At 45.7% G+C, this 25,318-nt stretch overlaps 1 protein-coding gene and 1 long non-coding RNA gene across 2 annotated transcripts in view; both read right to left on the bottom strand.

The window, feature by feature from the left end:
• Positions 1-1,233: 1,233 nt before the first annotated feature.
• Positions 1,234-4,481, bottom strand: LOC142576669 (uncharacterized). The gene is made up of 2 exons (XM_075686898.1): positions 3,532-4,481; positions 1,234-3,407 (listed from the first exon to the last, which is right to left on the bottom strand). Exons 1-2 carry the CDS (start codon positions 3,648-3,650, stop codon positions 2,369-2,371), a joined length of 1,158 nt encoding a protein of 385 aa, XP_075543013.1. The 5' UTR covers positions 3,651-4,481; the 3' UTR covers positions 1,234-2,368.
• A 29-nt stretch (positions 4,482-4,510) lies between these two features.
• Positions 4,511-25,318, bottom strand: part of LOC142576670 (uncharacterized) — a 42,426-nt gene continuing 21,618 nt past the window's right edge. The window contains exons 2-3 of the long non-coding RNA XR_012826915.1: positions 9,355-9,427; positions 4,511-4,885 (exon numbers count right to left, since the gene is read on the bottom strand). This is a non-coding gene — a long non-coding RNA (uncharacterized LOC142576670). The remainder of the gene's footprint in view (positions 4,886-9,354; positions 9,428-25,318) is intronic.

Here is a 25,318-nt window from a genome sequence, read left to right as displayed (position 1 = left end):
GGAGCCCCTTAAATAGCTCTCTACAAGTGTGGGCGGGATCTTACTTCCATTGATGACACGTGACAGGCACAGAGAGAGGGCCCCTCCTCCTGCAATACCAAGCACGGGGAGGAGAGGTCGATCCTCTCAGCGACAAATCCGGTCGGGTGAATGACCCCTCCGGTGCACGTGGGCTCCGGGTCAGAGAAGGTCGGGTGAATGACCCATCCGGTGCACGTGGGCTCTGGTTCAGAGAAGGTCGGGTGAATGACCTGTCGCCACGTGGTGTCAGACGCCAGCCCTAACACCGTGAGCGCCCAATGCGAGGCGACCCACTGACCTTTGATTGCCATCGAGTCCCGATTATACCCGTGATTTCAAGAAAACAACCGCATTTCCAAAGGTAAGTCGTGCAGAAATTACACTTAGTTTTGATTTTGCCAGCGCCATCTCTCGGTCGCATGCTTTGGTTCACAACACCACCGCTACTGTGCACTGTGGAAGGTACAGTTTCTCTTCTCTAAGTTTATATAGGTGCTCTGTGACCCAGCAACCTTAAGACATTCCGAGCTTACGGAGAAGTGCGAAGAGATCCAATAAGACGGCGGTGTTAAGCCGTGTGACCGACAACGCGCAAATTAGCGCAAAGCGCGCGCGTGAATGCAACAGACAGTGGCGATTCGATTGGGTAAAGGCAGTCACTGCTCTGTTCTACGGCAGGGGTTTAAGCCATTGCCGAGGTAGCCGTACTCGGCTTTCTCGACATATCCGGAGAGCGTAGGAGCGTAGGACACGATTACAGTGCAGTGCGATTACAGTGCAGTGTATGGCAGGACACGACACGGACGTGTAATGTCTCTTATCGAGATGCACGCACTTGTGCTGCAGCGGCAGAGTACACTTTTAGCATCAAAGTTTCACCTTTTCTTTTTTACCCCGCTGCACCAGTAACAAGTCACGTGCGAAGCATTCGATATCTATTTGTGCTGAATTTACGCACACTGATGCATTCTTCTCTCATTATAATTTAAGCAAGCAATGAACTTTTGCATTTCAGAGGCATGAGCCTCCTGCAGACAGTTTATTTCAGTCACAGTATCAGTGGGTAGGGGGAGGCATTTTCAAGAAGGAAAATACGGGGAAGGCGGGAGATGGAAATTCAAGACGATGAGCAAAACGAGAACAAGGTGAAAGCAGGAGCCAACATTTCGAGAAGTGTACTTGTCTTCTGCAAGGCGACATATGGACGCCTTGAACGCGTCCACATGTCGTCCATATTCGTTTATAGGCGTGCATGCATACTCTCCAAATCATATGTCGCCTTGAAGAAGACAAGTGCACTTGTCGAAACGTTGGCTTCTGCTTTCACCTTGTTCCTTGTTCTCGTTTTGCTCATGATACTGCAACAGAAGAGTTCCACGGTAGGGGGTACACAATATTATTTCGCATACTTATGTACAGCAGCTCAACTTCAGATATCTTGAGGTCTCCCGACTCCTATCTTTGAAACGCCTTAAAGGGCCCCTCACCAGGCCCCATAGCAAATTTGGGTAATACGCTGGCTGTGGTTATGTGTCCTCTACGGAGCGTTCTGCCGCAAAAATTTTTCAAAACGGCTTATTATTAGCCGAGATGGAAATATGTCAGTGCCGCGGACGCATGATTTCAGCAGGCGGGCTCCGCTGCCAAGCAAGACGCTCTGTCCACTCGTCCTGTCTAGCCTTCGCAAGCGAAATTCCTTCCCTACGTTCTCCCATACCAGTCCTCGAGTATTGCGTGACTCATACGTAACAGGCCCCGCCTTCACTTTTTTTTCTCCTCGCTTTCTTTTTCCTAGGCTACTCATTTCCGCTGACCTCGTCGCGCGCAAGCTGTTGTCTCGTTCGCGCAGCGCACGACTTTGCGCGCTGTGCACAAGGAAACATCACGGGGTATAATTCAGTGCTACACGAATACTGAGGCAGAACAAGCGGATCGCAGAGAGTGATCATACGCTGGAACACGGTGGAAAATGGCATAGTTTCGGTACCTGCACACTTGACCGCATGACCATGAAAACAAGGAGACGAAGCGGAAGTACAGCTCTCTTGCTTCGATGTGAAATAAAACAAGAAAGCACGCAGACATTCCGTTTGTGTGTTTTATTATTTCTCTAAACTTCTATTCGTCAATTCAAGCAACGGCTAGATCGCACAGATAACAGATGTTGTCTTGAATAATTATCGAAGTCACGTGTCACCACGAGCGACGTCGCACTGCATACAGGACTACATAGCCGCAGGAGCCCGACTACGTCACCGTCCCTCTCCGGGTGGATTCGCCGCGATCGAAGAGGGAAACAGCGTTCGGAGTGATATTTCAGGCCTTCCCGCGGAGCGTAGCGATGTAATTATTTGCAAACACGATCGCTGGCGCGCACTGTATGACCTGCGCTTGTCAGCTCAAAATGACCAGACCTGGTGAGGGGCCCTTTAAGGATTTCACAAAAGAAGTGCAGCCGTGTGGTAACATAAAAAGCTACAACCTTCACCGTCAATGATTCTACATGGCTGGCGCACCCTATCTGGTCTTGGCGGTTTTTCTTAACAAGACCAATAAAATCCATAACACTCTCATGATACAGCTCCTGTGTCCTGAATGTGGCTCTGAAAAGGTTTTCTAATCTTCGAATAAACCTAAAAAGCCATCTGGTTGGGTACAGTAGGCAACCATTGTCTCGGAGTCTGGTGTAGTGAGCGGCAGCAAGACGATAGACATCATCCTTCTTTGTGAGAAGCAATTTGTGGCATTCATCACACTCCGATTTCAACAAAAACTTTCTGGAAACATAACCACAAATGTAAAAAATGAGCCGGTGGGTACTTTTTGCTTGAACACATGAGACATGGTCTGGTACAGGGCCCTGCTTTTGATGCACTCCAGTGGGAATGTCATTATCATCAAGAAGGCTTTGGATTATGTCAGTTTTGCAAGGCTTTGGGCCTTCCATCATGTCTGGCTCAAGTATGGCTGTAAGAACACCAGGCTCAGCATTCCCATTAGCAACAGATCTGGCTAGCCCGCAGAAACTTAGGCAACACACAGTAATGAGAAACTGTTGGGGTGTTGGATGGGCATTGCAACCGTTTGACTGTCGTGCTATACCGAAGAGATTTTCAACTGGGTCCTGACTCAGCTTTGAGGTCATTAAGTACTTGTAGCTAACATTCTTTTTCAGGTATGTCAGCAACGACAGAACACTTTCAACTGTGACTCTCAGGCCAACAGCAGTAGATGTGGACAGGAGGCCACCTCGACCACCTGCATGCAGCTCCCATTCGGTCAGGTAGGTCAAAAATGAAAGAAGCTTGCCCACAGAAGCACATTCTGGACGCAGGCCTTGGCTTGGAGATCTGGATGTCATTATTTCAATGAGAGTTCCGATCATCCTGCAAGAAAAAATGCACCAAGAATTTGTATCTAATATACTGTTTATGGGCAAATAAATAGTGATGTGTTTTTTTATAGTACTAGACAATTGCAACTAAGAAAAAGTATTCTGCATAAACTTACCCAAAGAAGATGAGCACTGGTTGAATTCTTCCACAGCAGCTTTCCAGCTTTGTCTCGTACAGCCGAAGGCCGTTCAGCACCTTGTCACTGAACAGTTTGAACGCGTAAAATACTCTCATTTTTTCGAAGTTGTTCGGGTTGGTGTAACGGCTTGTTATTCCTGCCGCGACTTTAAGACTCACATTCGAGCCGTCAAGCTCCAGTGCCTTACGCAGCGGACAGAGGGCGACCTGCGAAATACACAACCACACAAAAGGCAAGCAGGTTCCACTTTACACAAATATACAATCCTCGACATATAAACGAGGCCTGCTTGCAACAGGTGAAAGGCGGCGAAAACAAATTGAGCTATGTTGTTACTTGGCCTGCTGGTGTGTTAAAGCTGCTCTTCCATTCCATTCCTGAGGCACTTGATACAGTGCGGAAAGTCTTACAAAGTAAAGTGAACGGCTTGCGTCAACTGGATGCTGCACCTTGCACTTTGTGAGTGAGGAAGTCGCTCCAATTTCCATCAATGGCCACATCTTCCTGTTCTATGTTGCACTGTCACTAGCAATGAAGTCAACAAATAATCCTCGATTTTCTGCCAGTATAACTCCTCCGTCATAACTTTCGCTAGCAGGCTTGCTTTTACATTGCCATGAGTGGCGAAAAGAGCTAGTATCTTCATCCACATTCCGACAAACGGTACGAAACAAATGACCACCTCATGGTCACACATGGTGTTTGTCACTTAGGTGTGAAGAAGCTCAGATCAACGAATCCTTCAATAAATGCACCGGAAGTAAGAGCAAGGTTTTCTGAAAGTTTCATCTCATCGACAAGCAGTCCGCCAGGTCTTTTGAAACGATCCATTGTGCTTGTTTTTTTCCTTAAGAACTCTAAAACATATTGGCATTAAAGCCAAATCCTGTCCTATAAGACTTCAGGCAATTGGGCTGCGTTGAGTTTGCTGGGAGTGCAAGAATATTTTGCTTGCGCATGTGCTCATACAGTTTAGGTCCTTTCATTTTCATAGTTATGCACTCGGGGATCCAGCTCTTTATGTACGTCATTCCCTGCATACATTTACGTTTAGCTGCTGCAAACATATGAATAGCAGCGTCTTTTTGTTTTGATGACAAATTTTCAAGTTTGCTCTTGCGGGCTTCTCCGGTAATTTTTGAATTTGCATTTTTCATCTCACAAGCCATCTGTTGAAGTGTTCTAGCACGTGTGGTCAGGCGCTTTGTCCTTTGCCGAGCCAGCTTCAGGTGCTTAGGAATGTGGCTCTTCAGAGGCTTTATTGTCTTGAGCCGGGACTTCCTTGACTGTAGGCTCTTCCTTAGACAGCGGCACGCTACACAGGTGGCACCTAAAGTACAAAAAAAAGAGTTGGTCATTCTCATATTCAGAGCCATGTTTATTCAACACTTGCTACAATATGTAAAAATAAAAGGACACATGAACCAAATGTTTATATGTTGCTTGTGGCATTGCAACATTATTCTCGCAGCCAAAACACCCATTTCACTTGTGCTCTCCTGTTCTGGGCTAGTGTCACCTTTATCAATTTGAAATAACACGTTGCATAGGGTGAATCCAAATGGATAGTTCCCTCTAGGTGCTGCAACAGTGCCTGATAGCATTTTTCAATTAAGTGTTTAGTTTGTACTTGGATAGGTGCGATGGTTTTATTTTTTTTTTTCGCGTTTCCTTGCCTACTATATGTATTTCTGAGTGTAGATGTGTTCATATGTTCATGTATGCCCATGTATGTGTGTATGTATGTACATATAGTCCATTTCTTTTTTTTTTTCTCCTTTATGTTTTGGCATAGTTATGCTGCCTGCACTGCATTATTCGTCACCGTGTTTTTTTTTTATGTAACCATATTTACAACTGTTTAACATGTGTATTACTTCCCCCCCACTGTAATGCTCTCCGAGCGAATGTGGGACTGTATAATAAATAAATAAATAAATAAATATGGAATTCTTCGGAACTGCTGAAACTTGAGAGCCTTAAGAGTCGATTCTTAAACTTCAGAGTCGCAGCAGTGGCGTAGAGGTAGAACACCCACCTCGCGTGCAAGAGGTCCGTCGTTTGAATCCCGGTGCCTCGCAATTTTCCGCCGAATTAAAAAAAAAATCCGCGTGTTGATAAAATTGCATAAACAGGCCCGGAGTGTGGCCTGATCCCGGTGACCAGAACCGGTAATGCACTCCCTCACCAGAGCAGGATTGGCCACCCTGGTGCACTACTTGGCCACAACCTCCTATATGAACACAATCAAACCCCCCCCTCTTCACTCCCCAGCAGCTGCGAAGCAACTGACCACGGCGGCGGTCAGACCTGCGACGCAGCAGAGGGTGCTAAGAATTCCTGGCTCCGGACAGGCCGCCATTGGAATATGAACCTGGCTGCGCTTAACGCTAGAACGTTATAGAGTGAGGCGAGTGAAGCAGTGCTATTGGAGGAATTAGAGGGAAGTAAATGGGATGTAATAGGGCTCAGTGAAGTTAGGAAGCCAACAGAAGCATATACAGTGCTACAAAGCGGGCACGTCCTGTGCTACCGGGGCTTAGCGGAGAGACGTGAACAAGGAGTCGTATTCCTGACAAATAAGAATACAGCTGGTAACATACAAGAATTCTGTAGCATTAACGAGAGGGTGGCAGGTCTTGTTGTGAAATTTAATAAGAGGTACAAATTGAAGGTTGTACAAGTCTACGCCCCTACATCCAGTCATGATGACCAGGAAGTCGAAAGCTTCTATGAAGACGTGGAATCGGCGATGGGTAGAGTGAAAACAAAATACACTATACTGATGGGCGACTTCAATGCAAAGGTAGGCAAGAAGCAGGCTGGAGACAAGACAGTGGGGGAATATGGCATGGGCACTAGGAATAGCAGGGGAGACTTATCAGTAGACTTTGCAGAACAGAATAATATGCGGATAATGAATACCTTCTTCCACAAGCGGGATAGCTGAAAGTGGACGTGGAGGAGCCCGAATGACGAGATTAGAAATGAAATAGACTTTATACTCTACGCTAACCCTGGCATCATACAAGATGTGGACGTGCTCAGCAAGGTTCGCTGCAGTGACCATAGGATGGTAAGAACTCGAATTAGCCTAGACCTGAGGAGGGAATGGAAGAAACTGGTACATAAGAAGCCGCTGAATGAGTTAGCGGTAAGAGGGAAAATAGAGGAATTCCAGATCAAGCTACAGAACAGGTATTTGGCTTTAACTCAGGAAGAGGACCTTAGTGTTGAAGCAATGAGCAACAATCCTGCGGGCATCATTAAGGAGTGTGCAATAGAAGTAGGTGGCAACTCCGTTAGACCGGGTACCAGTAAGCTATCGCAGGAGACGAAAGATCTGATCAAGAAACGCCAATGTATGAAAGCCTCTAACCCTACAGCTAGAAAAGAACTGGCAGAACTTTCGAAGTTAATCAACAAGCGTAAGACTGCTGACATAAGGAAGTATAATATGGATAGATTTGAACATGCTCTCAGGAACGGAGGAAGCCTAAAAGCAGTGAAAAAGAAACTAGGAGTTTGCAAGAATCAGATGTATGCGTTAAGAGACAAAGCCGACAATTTCATTACTAATATGGATGAGATAGTTCAAGTGGCTGAGGAGTTCTATAGAGATTTATACAGGACCAGTGGCACCCACGACGATAATGGAAGAGATAATAGTCTAGAGGAATTCGAAATCCCACAGGTAACGCCGGAAAAAGTAAAGAAAGCCTTGGGAGCTAAGAGGGAAGGCAGCTGGGGAGGATCAGATAACAGCAGATTTGTTGAAGGATGGTGAGCAGATTGTTCTAGAGAAACTGGCCACCCTGTATACGCAATGCCTCATGACCTCGAGCGCACCGGAATTTTGGAAGAACGCTAACATAATCCTAATCCATAAGAAAGGGGAAGCCAAAGACTTGAAAAATTATAGACCGATCAGTTTACTGTAAGTTGCCTACAAACTATTTACTAAGGTAATCTCAAATAGAATCAGGAACACCTTATACTTCTGTCAAGCAAAGGACCAGGCAGGATTCCATAAAGGCTACTCAACAATAGACCATATTCACACTATCCATCAGGTGATAGAATAATGTGCGGAATATAACCAACCTTTATATATAGCTTTCATTGATTACGAAAAAGCGTTTGCTTTAGTCGAAACCTCAGCAGTCATGGAGGCATTACGGAATCAGGGTGTAGGCGAGCCACATGTAAAAATACTGAAAGATATCTATAGCGGCTCCACAGCCACCGTAGTCCTCCATAAAGAAAGCAACAAAATCCCAATAAAGAAAGGCGTCAGGCAGGGAGATACGATCTCTCCAATGCTATTCAGAGCGTGGTTACAGGAGGTATTCAGAGACCTGGATTGGGAAGAATCGGGGATAAAAGTTAATGGAGAATACCTTAGTAACTTGCCATTCGCTGATGATATTGCCTTGCTTAGTAACTCATGGGACCAATTGCAATGCATGCTCACTGACCTGGAGAGGCAAAGCAGAATAGTGGGTCTAAAAATTAATCTGCAGAAAACTAAAGTAATGCTTAACAGTCTCGGAAGAGAAGAGCAACTTACAATTGGTAGCGAAGCACTGGAAGCGGTAAGCGAATACATCTTGATTCTGCTTGATTGTGTCTGCGACTGTTTTTCAATGGCATGCATACTGCTTAAGCTTTCAGGGGATGTAGAGGAAAACCCGGGGCCTGTTTCTGAAGCCACCCTAAATGAAATTCTACAAACCCAAAAAGATATTTTGGCCAAAGTTACTCAAATTCACGAAAAACAAACTTCGTCTGAGGCAGTTATAGTGAAAATGCAAACAAGACTCGATTCCATCGAAGCAAAACTCGTGGTCCTAGAGAAATCCCAAATAAGGCTATCAAATATTGAGGCTACTATGAGTGAGTGTCAGGCGGAAATCGCTGCACTAGCCAAACAAGTCGATGGCTTGTAAAATCAATCTTGGCGTAGCAACCTGATTGTAAGAGGTATACTGGAAGAAGAGAATGAAAACGAAGAAACCTATCTGAGAAAAGTAAACGGCGATGTTTTTGAGGCAAAACTCGGAGAGAGGCTAAGTACCGTTGAGAGAATACACCATCTTGGCAAGGTGAATCCGGGTAAGCATCGTCCAGTTATCCTTAGGATTGGTGATTTTAGGGAAAAAACTAAGATTATGAATAATTGCTACAAGCTTAAAGGAGGGAAAGTAAGCATTTCAGAGGATTATTCTAAAAGAGTGCATGATATTCGGAAAAAACTCTGGAATACCACTGTTGATGAAAGGAAAAACGGGGCCAAGGTAAAGATGGTATTCGATAAGATGATGGTGAACAAAATCCTTTACGCCTGGGACGAAACTACGAAACAAAGGTACAAATGCCATACCCCTTCTGGGAGTGGTAATTGACGCAGGAACAAAGGGTCAAAACCGTTCAAAGTGATAAATGTGAATGCCAGAAGCATATTAAATAAACTTGTAGAATTAGAAAGCCTAATCAAGAACATGAACCTCACTTAATAGTAGTCACAGAAACTTGGCTGCACAAGGATGTACTCGACACTGAAGTCACCCCTCCTAACTATAAAATAGTAAGAAGGGACCGAGAAGACAGAGGGGGGGAGTTGCGTTAATTATCAAATACAACATAGCATTTTCTGTACTTCCAGATGTGAATGGCGTAGAAGCGCTATGGGTCAAGATAAAATTAGATACACAAACAGTCTTCATTTGGGGTGTTTACAGGGCTCCAAATGCTCCGTTGGACGCCCTGGTAAATCTACGAATATTTATGGAGACTTACCTGCCTCAGGATAGTAGGACAGTGTTACTTGTAGATTTCAACCTACCCGGTATTGACTGGTGTTCGCAATTACCTGGAACACGAGAAGTGCCTAGTTGTGAGCAGTTACTTGAACTGGCTTTTTGTCATAATTTAGTTCAAGTTGTGTCTGATTACACAAGGATATGTTCTACAACATCATCTATAGTTGATTTAATTTTTGTTTCCGAACGAATACAAAGTTCTGTCTGCGAATGTGAAACACTGGAGGGCTTCTCAGATCACAGGATGGTTCTGTTGTTATTAAAGGCATCACCAGATCTGATAAGTACTTCGTCCAAAAAAAGTTTCTTTAATTTTCATGACGGTGATGACGCTGCTGTGATAGACTGTCTTGATTATTCATATTCAGATTTTATGCAGCTGTATGACTTCGGTGCTAGTACAGACCAACTATGGGAATTCTTTTCGGAATTATCAGAACGGTGCCTTAATCACTTTATTCCTAAGAAAACTAAGCGAACGAATAAAAAGAATCCCTGGATAACCATAGATATACTTCATCTCAAACGAAGACTTAAACGCAAACGTAAAGCTTACTCACCCAACCCAAACCCCGAAAATAATCTATGTATTCGCCGCATGAGTCAGGATTTAAAGAAACTTCTTAAGGAATCAAAAGAGAGATTCTATAATGTGACGCTCACAAAATTTTTTCGCGAGTCACCTGGTAAATTCTGGCGCTATATAAATCCGTCTAAACTTCTGCACCCTGCTCAGACCGAAGAGAACGCCCATAAGCGTGCCGAAGATTTTAATCTACATTTTTCATCTGTTTACATACGTGATAATGGTATACTGCCTCCTTTTAATGTTGACACTGAAAGACCTCCTATTACTGATTTACAGATTGACGAGTAAGGTGTTCTAAATCTGCTATTACATATTGACATTAAGAACAGCCAAGGTCCAGATCGTATCCCTAATGGGTTTTTATGTAGATACGCTGAATGGGTATCTAAATACGTGTCCAAAATTTTTCAGTCTTCTTTTAGTAGCGGATGCTTTCCAACTGATTGGAAGCGAGCAAAAGTTATACCGGTTCATAAAAGCGGAAATAATTCTGTTAGTAATTATCGCCCGATCTCGCTCACTAGTACAGTTTCGAAGTTACTTATATGCATCATATCCAAACACCTGCTCGGCTATTTCGACCAGCATGATATCCTGTATCATCGTCAGCATGGCTTTCGAAAGGGACTGTCAACGATTACCCAACTGATAGAAATAGTTAATGACCTCGCAGAAACAATAAATTCACGTGGTCAAACAGACATTATCTACCTTGACTTTGTAAAAGCATTTGATAAAGTTTCGCACCAAAAATTCTTATATAAGATTAATGCGGTTTTTAAAAATCAAACACTCACACAATGGTTTTCTGCTTATATATCCTCCCGTCAACAGTGTGTAACTGTTAGAGGTTGTCAGTCCAACATACTTCCCGTTGCTTCTGGCGTACCGCAAGGTAGCGTCTTAGGCCCACTCCTATTTTTGGTCTTTATTAATGATTTACAAAGTAACATTGATGTTCCATTAAGACTTTTTGCAAACGATTGTGTGATGTACAGTACCGTAAATGCAGTTGATAATCACATTAAATTAAATTTCAACCTGCAAAGAATAGTGAAATGGTGTAACGACTGGCAGATGGAGTTAAACTTTAAAAAGTCTGTGTTCATGTCAGTAACTAGAAAGAAAAATGCTTACAATTATCAAATCAACGGTTATATGCTTGAAAGAGTCGATCAGTATAAATACCTAGGCATAACATGTATATCAGATCTACGATGGAATACCCACATTGAAATTGTCATTTCCAAAGCTTTTAAAACACTATGGTACCTGCGGCGCACTATGCACAGTGCTACTCCCGATGTAAAGTGCCTCGCTTACAAAACACTAGTCAGACCGATAATCGAATATGCTAAAGTAATATGGGATCCTCACACAGCAACTAATCGTCACAAGCTTGATAGGATTCAGCGACTCGCTGTAAGGTTTATCTTTAATAAATACCGCCGGAACCATTCTTCAACAGAACTCTGCCAACAAGCCCAACTAGCTATGCTAGAAACCAGAACCAGATATGAAAGACTAAAAACTCTTTACCTCATTGTCAATAATTATCTTAAAATAAATAAATCAGATTACTTTCAGATCAAAACTAATGAAACATCAAGGCATCGTCATAGTAAGTTTATCCCCATTACCGACTATAAAAAATAATTGTTTCAACTTTAGTTATTTTCTCCGAACTTGTAGAGACGAACTCTCTTCCAGACTCTGCTGTTCGGTCGACATCATTAGCTGAATTTCTACGCCACTTAGATAATTTCATCTATGGCACTAGCATAGGGCGATGAGGTCAGATTGCTGCTGTATAAGATTGCTGTTCTGATTTCTGAGTGATGCATATTTGTTTTTGTTTATGTGTGCATTTCACGAGATGATCTTTTTTTTCCTTAACCAATGTATAACTGGTTTTCAATATGTTCTGTACTACTTACTTTGCTGTTCAGTTTCGTTTTTTTTTTCCACTCCTGTTACAGCCCCTGAATGAGGCTGACAGTATTAATAAATGAAAATGAAATGAAAAATCTACTTAGGGCAGGTAGTGACGGCGGATCCGGTTCATGCGACGGAAACAATCAGAAAAATAAGAATGGGCTGGGGTGCGTTCGGCAGGCATTCTCACATCATGAACAGCAGGTTGCCATTATCAATCAAGAGAAAAGTGTATTGTAGCTGTGTCCTACCAGTACTCACCTACGGGGCACAAACCTGGAGGCTTACGAAAAGGGTTCTACTTAAATTGAGGACGACGCAACGAGCTATGCAAAGAAGAATGATGGGTGTAACGTTAAGGCATAAGAAAAGAGCAGATTGGGTGAGGGAACGCGAGTTAAAGACATCTTAGTTGAAATCAAGAAAAATAAATGGGCATGGGCAGGACATGTAATGAGGAGGGAAGATAACCGATGATCATTAAGGGTTACGGACTGGATTCTAAGGGAAGGGAAGCGTAGCAGGGGGCGGCAGGAAGTTAGTTGGGCGGATGAGATTAAGAAGTTTGCAGGCACGACATGACCACAATCAGTAGATGACCGGGGTTGTTGGAGAAGTATAGGAGAGGCCTTCGCCCTGCAGTGGACGTAACCAGGCTGATGATGATGATGAAGAGCCTTCAAGATGTCTCCAGTTTGTACCACATCATATCACGTGCAAGCCATTGTACGAGCGAAGCTGATTTTGCTTTTCTTTCCATGTCCAAAAGGATGTTTTATCTCACATGAAAAAGAAATCTAATAGCACACTGCTGCAGGACCAGTTGAGTGCTTACCTTCTATGCTTACTATACCCAAGCAAGATCTACTGACAACAGTGTCTTGTGCAATGTCAACGGAGTGCTTGAGGTGTCATATGATGTCCTTGCTGTAGTCGTCAAACTCTGCTTGGGTCATGGCACCTTTGCAGAGAATAGCAGTATCTGAGTCTTTAAAAATTTCTTACACCTCCTTTATCGATTTTAATGTAACTTCCTTGCTCTCTTTTCCGCGAAATATAGGTGGGCGGTGACTGTCTTTGCGCAGTCAGTCGTAAACATCAGCACTCTTTCGTGAAAAAGAGCAAATGGATTTTCTCTCACACTTGTCCTGGCAAATAGAACTCCATCGAAGTCCACCGCATCAAGTCGTGCCCACCTGTTTGGTACGGTCACACTGTTTACGATCGTTTGAAGATCATGCTGGAGCACTGTCACTTCCAGGCTGTCGTTGCCATCCGCACCATCATCTTCGAATGATGAATTATGAAGGTCGCGACGAGACAAACGCACCTTCTTCGTACCTGCAGCTGGGCCCACAGCAACGCGTTTTCTCTCTGGTCTTCTCTGACGCATTTACTTTGAGATATAGGGCGGCAAATCGGGCAGGAGCGTGGGCACCGCCTCGTCGGTCAGCGCCGGTTTACCTCGAGGAATCCTTACTTCCTCATCGTTGATGAAGTGAACATAGCAGCGCAAAATAAAATTCGCATCAAAGTGCCTCTTACTGTCACGAATTTTAGCGCTCCAGAAATGAACAGAGACACAATTCAGATATCTTAAAGAACATTTATCTCGAAGAAAAGAATAACGAAAGAAAAAAACAACAAACTAGCCTGACGCACTATAACGCTATATACACACGAGACACTCCAAGAATTATTTATACACATAAAACACAAACAAGCCCTAAACTACCGTATTGTTCTTCCGCTCGACTAAGCAACGCGACGTCACGAGCAAACGAACGTTCTGGGCGTCGCTAGTTGTGTCGGACTCCGGCCCAGCGTGGCAAAGGACCTTGGCCTGGGTGGTTCCGACGCAGCGTGGGCGTTGACCTCCGACGAGAGCGAGGAGGTTGTAGTCTTCCGCAGAGACCCGCGTGACACAGGACGCTGTCTGGGCCAGTCGGCCGTTGTGCCACTGATCCGGCCGGGCGATTGCCTTCGTTGCACGGGACAGCAACCAGTTACGCAGCGTGGGGTTGGACCGCGGCCGCGGAACACAAGCACAGCGACGCAGTCGAAGCTCAGGAGCTGGAGTCGTCGCTGGCGAGCTCACGAACGTCCCCTCTCCGGTCCGTGGTCCCCGAAGCTGCTGCCTCTCGTCTCCAGAGGACAGCTGCAGATGCCACTGTCTTGCTTCTCGACAACGTCAGCAACGCCAGCTCATGATGATGATGATGATGGCCTCATGTTATGGCTCATACCCACACTGGGGGATTGGCCAAGAATTGCGTGCTGAAACGTTCACCTATTCTTTTTGAAGTGCCACTTATTTGATGAGAAAAAAAATATAATGAAAGAGAGATAAGAAAACATACAAAAACAAACAAAATACAAGACAAAAGTTAAAAAGTTATTCGTTTTGTTGATTGTATGTAACTGCAAACGGCATCAAATACGTCCCTGTGGCTGACCCCTATAACTGACGCACCGAAAGATAGTATGATTTCTGGTGATAAAATTAACCCTAATTTTGCGAACGGAAGTTCTAGATGTCTTTTTCTTAACAATTTGTATCGTCGACATACCAAAAAATAATGATCTAGTGATTCTGTTTCTTGGCAGTACGGACATAGAGGTGATAGCGTCAGACCAGTCCTGTGTAAATATAGGTTTGATGGAGGGACACGGCAGCGTAATCTCGTGACCGCTACTTCTGATTGTCTTGATGGACACCACTGGATTTTCCACGGAAATTTGAGGTGCTGATATTCTGTCCATGTTGTTATTGATTCACTGACATCTCTATGAATTGAATATTTTCTATATCTGATTGCTGTTATGTGAGCCACCAAAGGAAGAACAGACATTATAGGTCCACTCAGGGATGCTCGCGCTAATGCGTCTGCCATTTCATTTGAATGTAAGCCACAATGTCCAGGTACCCATAATAGTTTTAGAGAATTCAACTGCGGAGTAACTAATGTTAGAAACGTCTTTAGTGGTGGCGAATTGGGTGAAGCCGTAAGCGAAGTACAGACCGAAAGGGAATCTGTTATAATAACCGCACTTATTGAGTTCGACGGGAGTTTCCGAAGCGCTAAAAGAATTGCTAAAAGCTCGGCTTCAAAAACAGGTGTGAAGTCTGGCAGTCTCAAGGAGAATGACCAGCCAAGCGGAAGCGAGAAGATGCCTACGCCCGCCTTTTCGTTGTTCACTGAAGCGTCTGTAGCTATTATGTTATTTGTTTGCACGTGTGCTAGGTAATCTTGCAACAGGTTATTTTAAAAAGCGGCATATTGAAACTTGGAGTTTTGGGGGAAAATGTCATCAAAATCCATATTAATATACTGATGTGATTCGGTTGACGGAATTACCTCTCGAATGTACACATTCAGGCTATCTAATTGTTTTTGAACAAATATGATCTGTGGAGTGTGAAATCGAAGCCAATGAGCAAGGAAGAAGGAATTTGGATCATTCATGAATGCGTATTCAGATCGTCTAAGCGGCAAGCTGTAAAATTTCAGGAATGCTTGAACTGTTAAGATGCGAAATCTGCAGGGTAATGTTGGAAGGCGCGCTTCTTGGTAGATAACATTAATAGCCACAAACCTGGGGAGTCCCAGACACAGGCGTAGGGCCCCACGCTCCAAAAGAACCAGAGGCTTTATTTTATAAGAAGGGCCGCCTGAGAACAAGACACACCCAAATTCCAATATGGGGCGCACATACATTTTATAAATCATCAAGAATGAATCCCTACGTAGTCCATATTTCCGGTTACTCATTCTGCGCAGAATACCTAAAGCACGTTGTGCCTTACCCGCTACACTCTCTATGTGTGGACTCCAGTTGAGTTTTCCATTATATGTGATTCCCAAATATTTTAGAGACTCAACCTTTGGAATGGGTTTTTGCTTATAAGTTATAGAAATTGAAACCGGATCCATGACCGAGAACACTAAAATGGCGCTTTTGCTTACGTTTAATGACATACAAATTGTCTGGAGCCATACTTCTAGCATGCTCATGTATCTTTGTAATTTTGGTATAATGTGTTAATGTCAGTGTCGGCAGCAAAGAATGCAATGTCATCTGCATACACGTAAACGTGCACGTCCTGACAAGTGGGGATAGAGCTCATTAATATATTAAATAATATTAGGGATAGGACAAATCCTTGGGGAACTCCGCAAGTTTGTCTGAATTTAGACGAAGAACATCCGTCCTTGAAGCAATAAAATTCTCTTGATCGCAAAAATTCTGCCACCCACGCGGTGATATAATTGGGGAAATTACGACGCTGCAGAATATCCAGTAAAATTGAATGTTCGACGCTGTCATAAGCTTTAGCTATGTCTAATTTCATCAAAGCAGAATATTCTCTCCTTTTCCGGGCAAGTTGGATGCGGCTCTCTAAATCAGCATGGACACACCATATTGAGCAATTAGCTCTAAAGCCTATTTGATTTGGACTTAATATTAAATTATCCGTCATCCAGATAGTAATTCGGCAATGTAATACCCTCTCTATGAGTTTGACCATATTAGAAGTAAGAGAAATAGATCTGATGTTTTCTATGTTATAACCTAGTCCTTGTTTTTTAGGTATCGGGATTACTTTAGCTACTTTCCAATCGTTAGGTATCCAGGCTTTGTGTAAGGAATAGTTTATAACGTTTAGAAGGTCTCCAGGAGATAGATCAAATAAAATTTTTATCATGTGCACGGTAATTCCATCAGGACCAGGGGCTGACAAAGGTAAGTTTCTAATCACTTGGGATAATTCAGGCAATGTAACTTCAGTATACACTAAGGATGGGGCTACTTTTTGCAAATTATACGACATCGATGACGTGAATCTACTCTCCAAGCCTTTAGCAAGGAGTTCAAGAGATTTCCTCATTTCATCGGGAGACAGATTGACATAATCAATATTAGCTGGCGATGGCAGAATTTTCCGATATCTCATATATCTAAACAACGATTTTTGTTTTTAGATTTAGAAAGAAAATCATAGTGTTTCCTATCATAACCCTCTTTAGCTTTAGCAACTGTACGTTTAAAGACAGCAGCTTGAAACTTGTAATCAAAGCAATTTTTGGTGCACTGGTTGTAGAGGAGCTGCTTCCAAGCTGCCTGTCGGCGTCGGTGGTCTCGCGTGCAGTCTGTATTCCACCAAGCGTTATAAGATGTTTGCTTTGCAGATGTAACACTGAATTCAGCCTTTTTGTATGTTCTTTTAATTACCGCACAAAGTTTAATAGCCTTGGAGTCTTCCTGCTCTTCGGAGTGAGAAGTCAAATGTACCTTAAGATCGGATTTAAATTTATTATAATCTACAAATACGCGTACCTGGGAGCACGATGGCGTAATCGGGCAAGCAATTTCAACCATTATTGGAAAGTGGTCACTGTTGGTTGCACAGTCCAAGGCTGTCCAGGATGAGTTAGTGAAGGACGAACTTACGAAACTTAAATCCAATGCGGAGCGGGACTGTTTACAAATATATGTAGGAATCCTAGAGTTCAGACAAGACAGATTATTATCTATTGTCCAATCCCACAAGCGTTTGCCGCATTGGTCAGTTCGAAAGCCCCAGCACGTGTGATGGGAGTTGAAATCTCCAACCAGAATTCTGTCCTTACACCATGAAGTCACTGCTGAATTCAAACATCGAGTGTTCTGTACACCCGCCGGAAAGTACACGTTTACTAACATAGAAAGGTAGACACCCTGGTATAGTTATATCTAATGAGAGAATTTCACTTTCGGGGACATATGTTTATATGAAATCTTTGCCTTAAGGCTAATTCTGTTATTGATAAAGAAAGCTAAACCTCCGCCCTTCGATGGACGGTCCAGTCGGAAAGAACGACAGTTCGTCAATTGAAAACTTTGATGTACTGAAAGCCATGTTTCTTGCAAAGCAATGATATCCGGGGAGAATTTTGATGATAGATACAATAAATCTGTTGCTGCTGAGTAAATTGATCGGCAATTCCAATGAATAATATTGAGGAGACCTGTGGTTGCGTAAGTATGGACTCAGTAACTGCCTTACCTAAAATGTTTTCCTTTAAGAAATCTTCCTTGGTAAGGCTGTCTTTCTGATACTTTTTTGTCTTTGCCTGAGTTAGAGTCGTAGCTTTTTTAGACAAAGGGGACCTACATCGTTTTAACGATCGAGGATCCATGTCCATTTCATCTGCGCGCTCTGTGTTATGGTTGGAGCCTGTGCATTGGGTCTGGTTAACATCGACTGGTGGGATTACAATTTGGGCATCTTGCGACGTGCAATTGGCGGTTACTTCCTCATTTGAAGTAGGTGGACACTCAGTAGTTCGCGAAGTTCTACCAACTGCTGTTGTTGTTGCGAATATCTGCGCCATCTGGGTAGTTAGAATTTTTGTCAGGGACTCACAAAGGTTTCCAGCTAGGCGCTCCATAGACTTTTCCATTGCCCTTTCGATGGCATTAGCAATAGAAATTGAAAGAGACGCATCCGTTGCTGTCACCTGGCGGGCTGTGACGCCGGCGTACCCCTGTGTCCTAGAATGAATTTCCGCTACGGCTTCTCTACGCGAACGTCTTCGTTCAATGATTTCCAGAATTTCAATTTCCCGTGCCTTTGCTGAGCAATTAGAATAATCTGCAGAGTGCGCGTCATTGCAGAGGCAGCACCTTTCTTCCTTGCTTTTGCATTCGCTAGCATTGTGCTCTTCACCACAAATTCGGCACCTGGAAGCAGATCTACATCCTTTTAACGTGTGTCCGTAGCGCCAGCATTTCGCACATTGGAGGGAACGAGGGAACAGAGGTTCCACTCTGTAGATTAGAGGCCATGCCTTTATCTCTGAGGGTCGAATTGTCCCTGCAAATGTGGCTATGATCGACTCAGTAGGGATCCTGTTTTTCTCGACCATACGTCCACACCGATAAACTGAAATTACACCCGCGGGTGAAAGCATCTCTAATACCTCTGTCGGTGTCATGTTCACGTCGACGCCGCGGACAAGCCCTTTCACACATGCCAAGTGGGGAGGAACAAATGCGCTCGCCGGATTGGCGGCAAACAGCGAACACTTTAACAGGTCTTGTACACAGGACTGGTCTGCCGAAAAGCAGAGGACTCCACCTCTGCCAAACTGGCGGACCTCAGTGATGTTCTGCAAATGGGCCGTCGCCGATCGCAATTCCGCCTGAATCGCTTTCGGATTCTTCATCCGCATGACTCCGTTATTGGTTGGGACAAGAGCCACAGGAACTGATGTGATGCCGTTGCGTAGAAACAGATCCACAGGTAACTCCTGCGGAGGAATAGAAGCGGACCAGGGGAAGGCCCCTGGCCCTGGTGAAGAAAAGGACATCTGCGTGGTCTGATTAGCTAAATAATAATGAGACTAGCAAAACTGTTGACAAGCGATAAAAGAGAAAAAAACAGCTATGCACTCCTTGGCCAAAACCCTGCGAGGCAAGAGCAGTTCCCTGCGCCTTCGTTCTTCGTGCTTCTCGCCTGCGGGTCTCTTCTCCGTTTCGTCGACCAGCGTATTCCTCTTTTTCACATCGTCATACAGGTCTTGCCGGTGACTCGTGACACTCACACACAGTTGAAGTATTGGAGAGTGGCTTATCTTTGCGGTGTAGATTCCTGTCCCATTGCAACCGTCGGTCATTGTCTTTAGGCACTCCAAAAAGAGACACGTGCGCCCATTTACTTCCCTAAAACCAGGATACCCGCTCTTGCATCCGGACGCATAACAATGCGTATCGCTTTTTTTTTTTCTTCTTCTCTTCCATCATCCAAAAAGTGATAACAAGGCAGCATCGAACAAAGAAACGCTCACGTTCTAAACTATCAATAGCTTCACTTGTAAAAACACGAAAAGTAAGCTGGCCCGTAGTAACAAGAACGACGCGATAAAGCGCACGCGGGCAACGCGAGCTCCAACCGGCACGGTCTCCTCGGGTGGATGGATGCATAGAGTTTCTCACTATAACACCTAGAGGGAAATCTAGCGCCACCGTCTATGGGAGTTTCTTAAAGGGCGCCATGCCGTCATGGGAATGACGGTATACGTGTCTGCGAAGCTTGTGTTGGCTGGTGTTGTAAGAGGCTTAGTCTAAAATGTTGACATGGCTGCACAAATAACGCTTTCTGAAAGTAAAATCTTCATAAAATGTTTCCATTCGCGCAAGTTGCCTCTACTCACCTACAATGCAAGACGAAGGGAAGAAAAGCAAGAACAGACGACAAACTTTTTCAAAGCGAGCGCGAATCTTGTTGTCTGTCCAACTTTAGCGGCCTGCTGATACTTTTTACGCATCATATAATTGTACATCCAATAACAAGTTCTTATTGTTAGACAAAGCATGCTTTTGTGTAATAATAAAGCTAAAAGAGCTTTTTACATGCAGCTTTAATAGAAAATGAATCGTGATAGACGCTTGCCTGGCTCTCCAAAAACGATGCCAATCCGAAGCCACAATATACCGGCATTCCCATGCATACCACAGCGCATGGATGGATGGATGGATGGACGGACGGACGGACGGACGGACGGACGGACGGACGGACGGACGGACGGACGGATGGATGGATGGATGTTATGAGCATCCCCTTTGGAACCGGGCGGTGAGTTGCGCCACCAAGCTCTTGCTATTGTACTGCCTAATTCCCTGCCTGGGTTAAAAAAGAAAAAGAAAAAAACACTATGAACCCCCACGACCAAATCTTCTGACCCATTATTGCGAACTTCGCTTTGGTACCTCTCCGTTTGGAATAGCACACCAGCGCCCCTAGCGAGAGTCTTTGCTCTTGGCTTGACGCTGCCTGTGCGCCCAGCCCTCCACTTATTCCACTACCCAATACTCCTAGTTCACTGTAGACACCATTCATTCAGTTACGCCTTGCAGCAGGCGGTAACGCTCAGCTGTTCCGGCACTATGCCTATCGCTTCGTGACGTTTCCTCCCGATATGCTGGTGCAGTTGCGGTCGTTCATTGCAACGTCACTTATCGTCTGCATTGGAAGTTTGGTTCGGAGTGCAGCAGCTTCACATTGCTGGCTGACATGGCTTTTGGGAAGAGCGTGCACTGAAGGCAGCCGCAGAGGAGGTTTAACATTCTGCGATATCATCATGTAATACTTCTTGGATTGGGCGTATTGGTCGCACATATGGCCGGTATGGGACATCCCGTTAAAATCCACCCAACACCACCAACCACCAACACGCCCAAACTTCTTCCCTGCTAAAGTGCATTTCTAGTACCTTAGGCCTTCCTTATGAAAAAATACGTATCCCACCAACACGCCCAGACTTCTTCCCTGCTAAAGTGCATTTCTAGTACCTTGGGCCTTCCTTATGAAATACGTATCCCACCAACACGCCCGAACTTCTTCCCTGCTGAAGTGCATTTCTAGTACCTTGGGCCTTCCTTGTGAATTAGCGCTCGTCCCGTGTTGCTGCTTGTCCCTGTGTCTTTCTTGCGCTATGTATCCCAGTTTGTACGTATCCCACCAACACGCCCAAACTTCTTCCCTGCTAAAATCATCTATCGGGCAACCATAGGATTGAAGTTTTGGAATTTTGTTCAGATCCCAGAAGCTCAATCGTGTGTATGTCCGAAGAATGTCCTAAATAGGACATCCCGAAATCAATGTCCACATGTTATCCACTGGACGTCCTGACCAGGACTTAGTCGTACCGATCTAATCGGGATGTCCAGAGCATATTCCTGGTCCAGTGGGCAGGATGACCTCACTGAAGGTGATGGCACGCAGACTATCAGCTGTCGAGGCGACGAACAGGCCAGGATTATCTTCAGCAAAGTACATAGGGCCGTCCATGTCCCAATCAGCCGAGTTATCTCTGCGCTGAAACGTAGTCAAAGAATGGTTGCCGGTGCCGTTAGTATCGAAGCGAAGAAAACTGGTCGGACAGGGGACAGGACCGGCAAAGCAAGCTAAAAACTGCGTAAATAGCAGAAAGCGGTTCAGCGTCCCGCTGGCGCTGCTGTGACCTATGCTGTATATGGTGTCGTTGTTTGTTGGCTTCTTATGATATGACTAATAAAAATCAGGCCCTCCGTTTCCTTCCGCCCCGTTCACACACACAGGCGCGCACATATATATTGCCGCACCTATACTCCGGTGAAGAAGAGGAGAACCCGAGTGTGCATGAGCGTATTTGTAAAAGCGCAGTGAAGAAGTCGCGGTTGTGCTCATAATTAAAACGGCGACCTGCTTCTGTGCCTCCTGCTCTACAACCCCTGTTTTGACGTTGCGACACTGGTGGAGGTACTGGAGCCTGCAACCTCATGCGAGCAACTCCTATGCGGAGCCGTACACCCGGTCCCGAAGCTCCCCCTCTCCTAACGACTCCAGTGCACCGTTTCAGTCGGCGCCTGCTCGGCCTGAGCCCGGACTTCCCTCCCGTTGCGACTCCCACCAGCATGACTACATCATCGGCGCTTCTCCCTTCACAGACGGCGGCTAGCATTTTCCAGGTGACTCTTGAACACCATCACGTCCCCAAAATATTCCACGGCGATGCCATTGAAGATGTCGAGGACTGGCTTGACCAGTACGAGCGCGTCGCTCTGGTAAACCGCTGGAGCGAACAAAATTCGCCCACGCTTATTTCGCGCTAGAAAACAGCGCTCGTACATGGTACGCGAACAGGGAAGCGAGCTTCCAAACTTGGGGCAATTTTCGTCGTCAGCTCTTTGACACATTCTCGAGCTCGGACCGGCAAAATTACGCGCAAGAACTTATTGAGGCTCGGGTACAGAAACCCAACGAAACCGTTGCCATGTATGCGGAAGATATTGCCCATCTATTTCGCCGAGTTGACCCCGATATGTTCGAGGCAAAGAAAGTGCGCCATCTGATGCGGGGGAATTAAGGAAACACTCTTTGCCAGTCTTGTCCGAAACCCGCCAACAACGATCGACGAATTCATCAAGGAAGCGACTGTCATTGAGCGAGCGCTTCTGCAACGTTGCCGCCACTTCGACCACCAGCCCAACAACACGCCCGTCAGCTCCGCAGCTCAGACTGTTCACCCCACTTTTTTGCGGGGCATGATCCGAGACATTCTGCGTGAAGAGCCGCGAGCCTTCGGCATTCCTCCTACAGAGCCATCGGTCGTTTCTGTTGCCGAAGTCGTACACCAGGAGTTGCAGCAAGCCTTCTTACCAGCCTCTTGTCCAGCAAAACATCCGCCGACCTATGCCAACATTTTCCGACGTCCTCCCCCTTCACCGTTGGCAACACCATTTCAGCCACGGCCCGTTCCCGTGCCGTGGTGACAACGGGGGTCTGTGAGACAGCCTCCAGTTCGCCGCACCGCCTTGCGGCGCGCGGCCGACCGTCAACCCCTCTGCTTTCATTGCGGCGAACCAGGCCACATTGCCCGTTATTGCCCCCATGCAGATGCTCGAACCGGTCCCTTTTCGCCTGCCGCTTCTCTGCACTTGATCATCTGTCCCCCCGCCAAGCAGCTTCACCACGTCGTCGCTGGCAGTCCCCTTCACCTGTGCGCTCCACTTCCCCAAACCGCAATAGTTTCACCGCTGACGTCGGCAGAGGTGGTCGCTCCCCTAGCACGCGCCAGGGAAACTACCGGCAGCGACCTCTGGAGGAAGGTTGCCTTGTGTCGAGACGCCCAAAATGCCCCCCACGCTCCCGACGAAGACAATAAGATGACGACGATTGCTAGCACAGACGAAGACGACATGACGAAGACGAATACTCCCGCCGACGACTTTGTCCGTGCCAATCTTAGCCTTCTGGTGGATGGGCATCACGTCCCCGCAGTTGCTGACACTGGCGCAGCCTTCTCGATTATGTGGCAAGAGCTGGACGACCGCATTAGGAAAGTGAAGACGCCGTGGATAGGGCCCCACATAAGAAGTACCGGGGGTCAGCTAATGACACCAACGGGAAATGCACCACCCGAATTCACATCGGTGATTCGAGTTTCGTCGCCACTTTCATCATTCTCCTCGACTGCTGCAAAGACCTCATTTTGGGGATGGATTTTCTGCGAGATCACGGCGCAGTCGTAAACATTCCGTAACGTACGGTGACGTTTTTGTCAGCCCATATAGCAACACGATGAATGACGGGAAACATGAGCGTTTGCGAATCGCCGACGATGTGACCATTCAGCCGCGATCCTGCCGCCTTGTCTCTGTATCGTGCAAGAAGCCCTATATTGCGGGGATGTGATGGCGGAGCAAATTGTTGCGCTATTGCTCACTCAAGGCGTTTCCATTGCTAGAGGCGTACTCGACATGACTAATTGGCGTGCAGAAATCCTTCTCACGATCTTCAGCAACGAATGTCATCACATCCTGAAGGGTACCGCAATTGCCTACTGCGACGACATCACCCAAGTAAAAGATTGTTTCGCTCTACAAGAAACGACCGTGCCGCCCTCGCCATCTTTGTCTGTCGACGTCAGCTCCACCCTGTCGCCTTCGAAGCAGCAGCGCCTATTGGAGCTGATATACCAGTTCGCAGATTGCTTTTCGGCTACGTCAAAGGTCAAACAAACACCACTGAACAAGCACCGTATCATCACGGATGACACCACACGGCCGATTCGACAAAATCCCCACAGTGTAGCTCCAAATGAATGTGAAGAGATTCAAAAACAAGGGAACAACATGCTCGAGGATGGTGTGATACAGCCTCCGAAAAGTCCCTCGTCACCCACGGTATTAGTTCAAAAGAAAGACGGTACTTTGCGATTCTGAGTCGATTACCGCAAATTAAACCAGGTCACGAAAAAAGATGTCTACCCGCTGCCGCGCATCGACGATTCGCTGGACAGGCTGCGGCATGCACGTTATTTTTCATCAATGGACCTACGAAGCGGATATTGGCAGATCGAGGTCGACGAGAGAGATCGTGACAAAACTGCCTTCGTGACCCCCGACGGTCTTTACGAATTTAAGGTCCTTCCTTTCAGTCTGTGATCAGCGCCTGCCATTTTTCAGCGTCTAATGGACACCGTACGGTAAGGTCTGAGGTGGCAAACATGCTTGGTCTATCTAGACGATGTCATAGTGTTCTTAGCTACATTTGAGGAGCACTTAAGCCGATTACTCACTGTTCTCCAAGCTATACGCACGGCTGGCCTGAGGTTAAAACCCGAGAAATTTCATTTTGGTTTCAGTGACCTGTGCTTCCTCGGCCAAAAGAAGATTATGGGGTTTTACGTGCCAAAACCACTTTCTGATTATAAGGCACGCCGTAAAGGGGGACTCCGGAAATTTCGACCCCCTGGGGTTCTTTAACGTGCACCTAAATCTAAGCACACGGGTGATTTCGCATTTCGCCCCCGTCTAAATGCGACCACCGTGGCCGGGATTCGATCCCGCGACCTCGTGCTCAGCAGCCCAACACCATAGCCACTGAGCA

This window comes from Dermacentor variabilis, chromosome 3 (assembly GCF_050947875.1).
Source record: "Dermacentor variabilis isolate Ectoservices chromosome 3, ASM5094787v1, whole genome shotgun sequence".
NCBI lineage: Eukaryota > Metazoa > Arthropoda > Arachnida > Ixodida > Ixodidae > Dermacentor > Dermacentor variabilis.
Note: the sequence above shows the minus strand (reverse complement) of the source record. Positions and strands in the feature narration are given on the sequence as shown.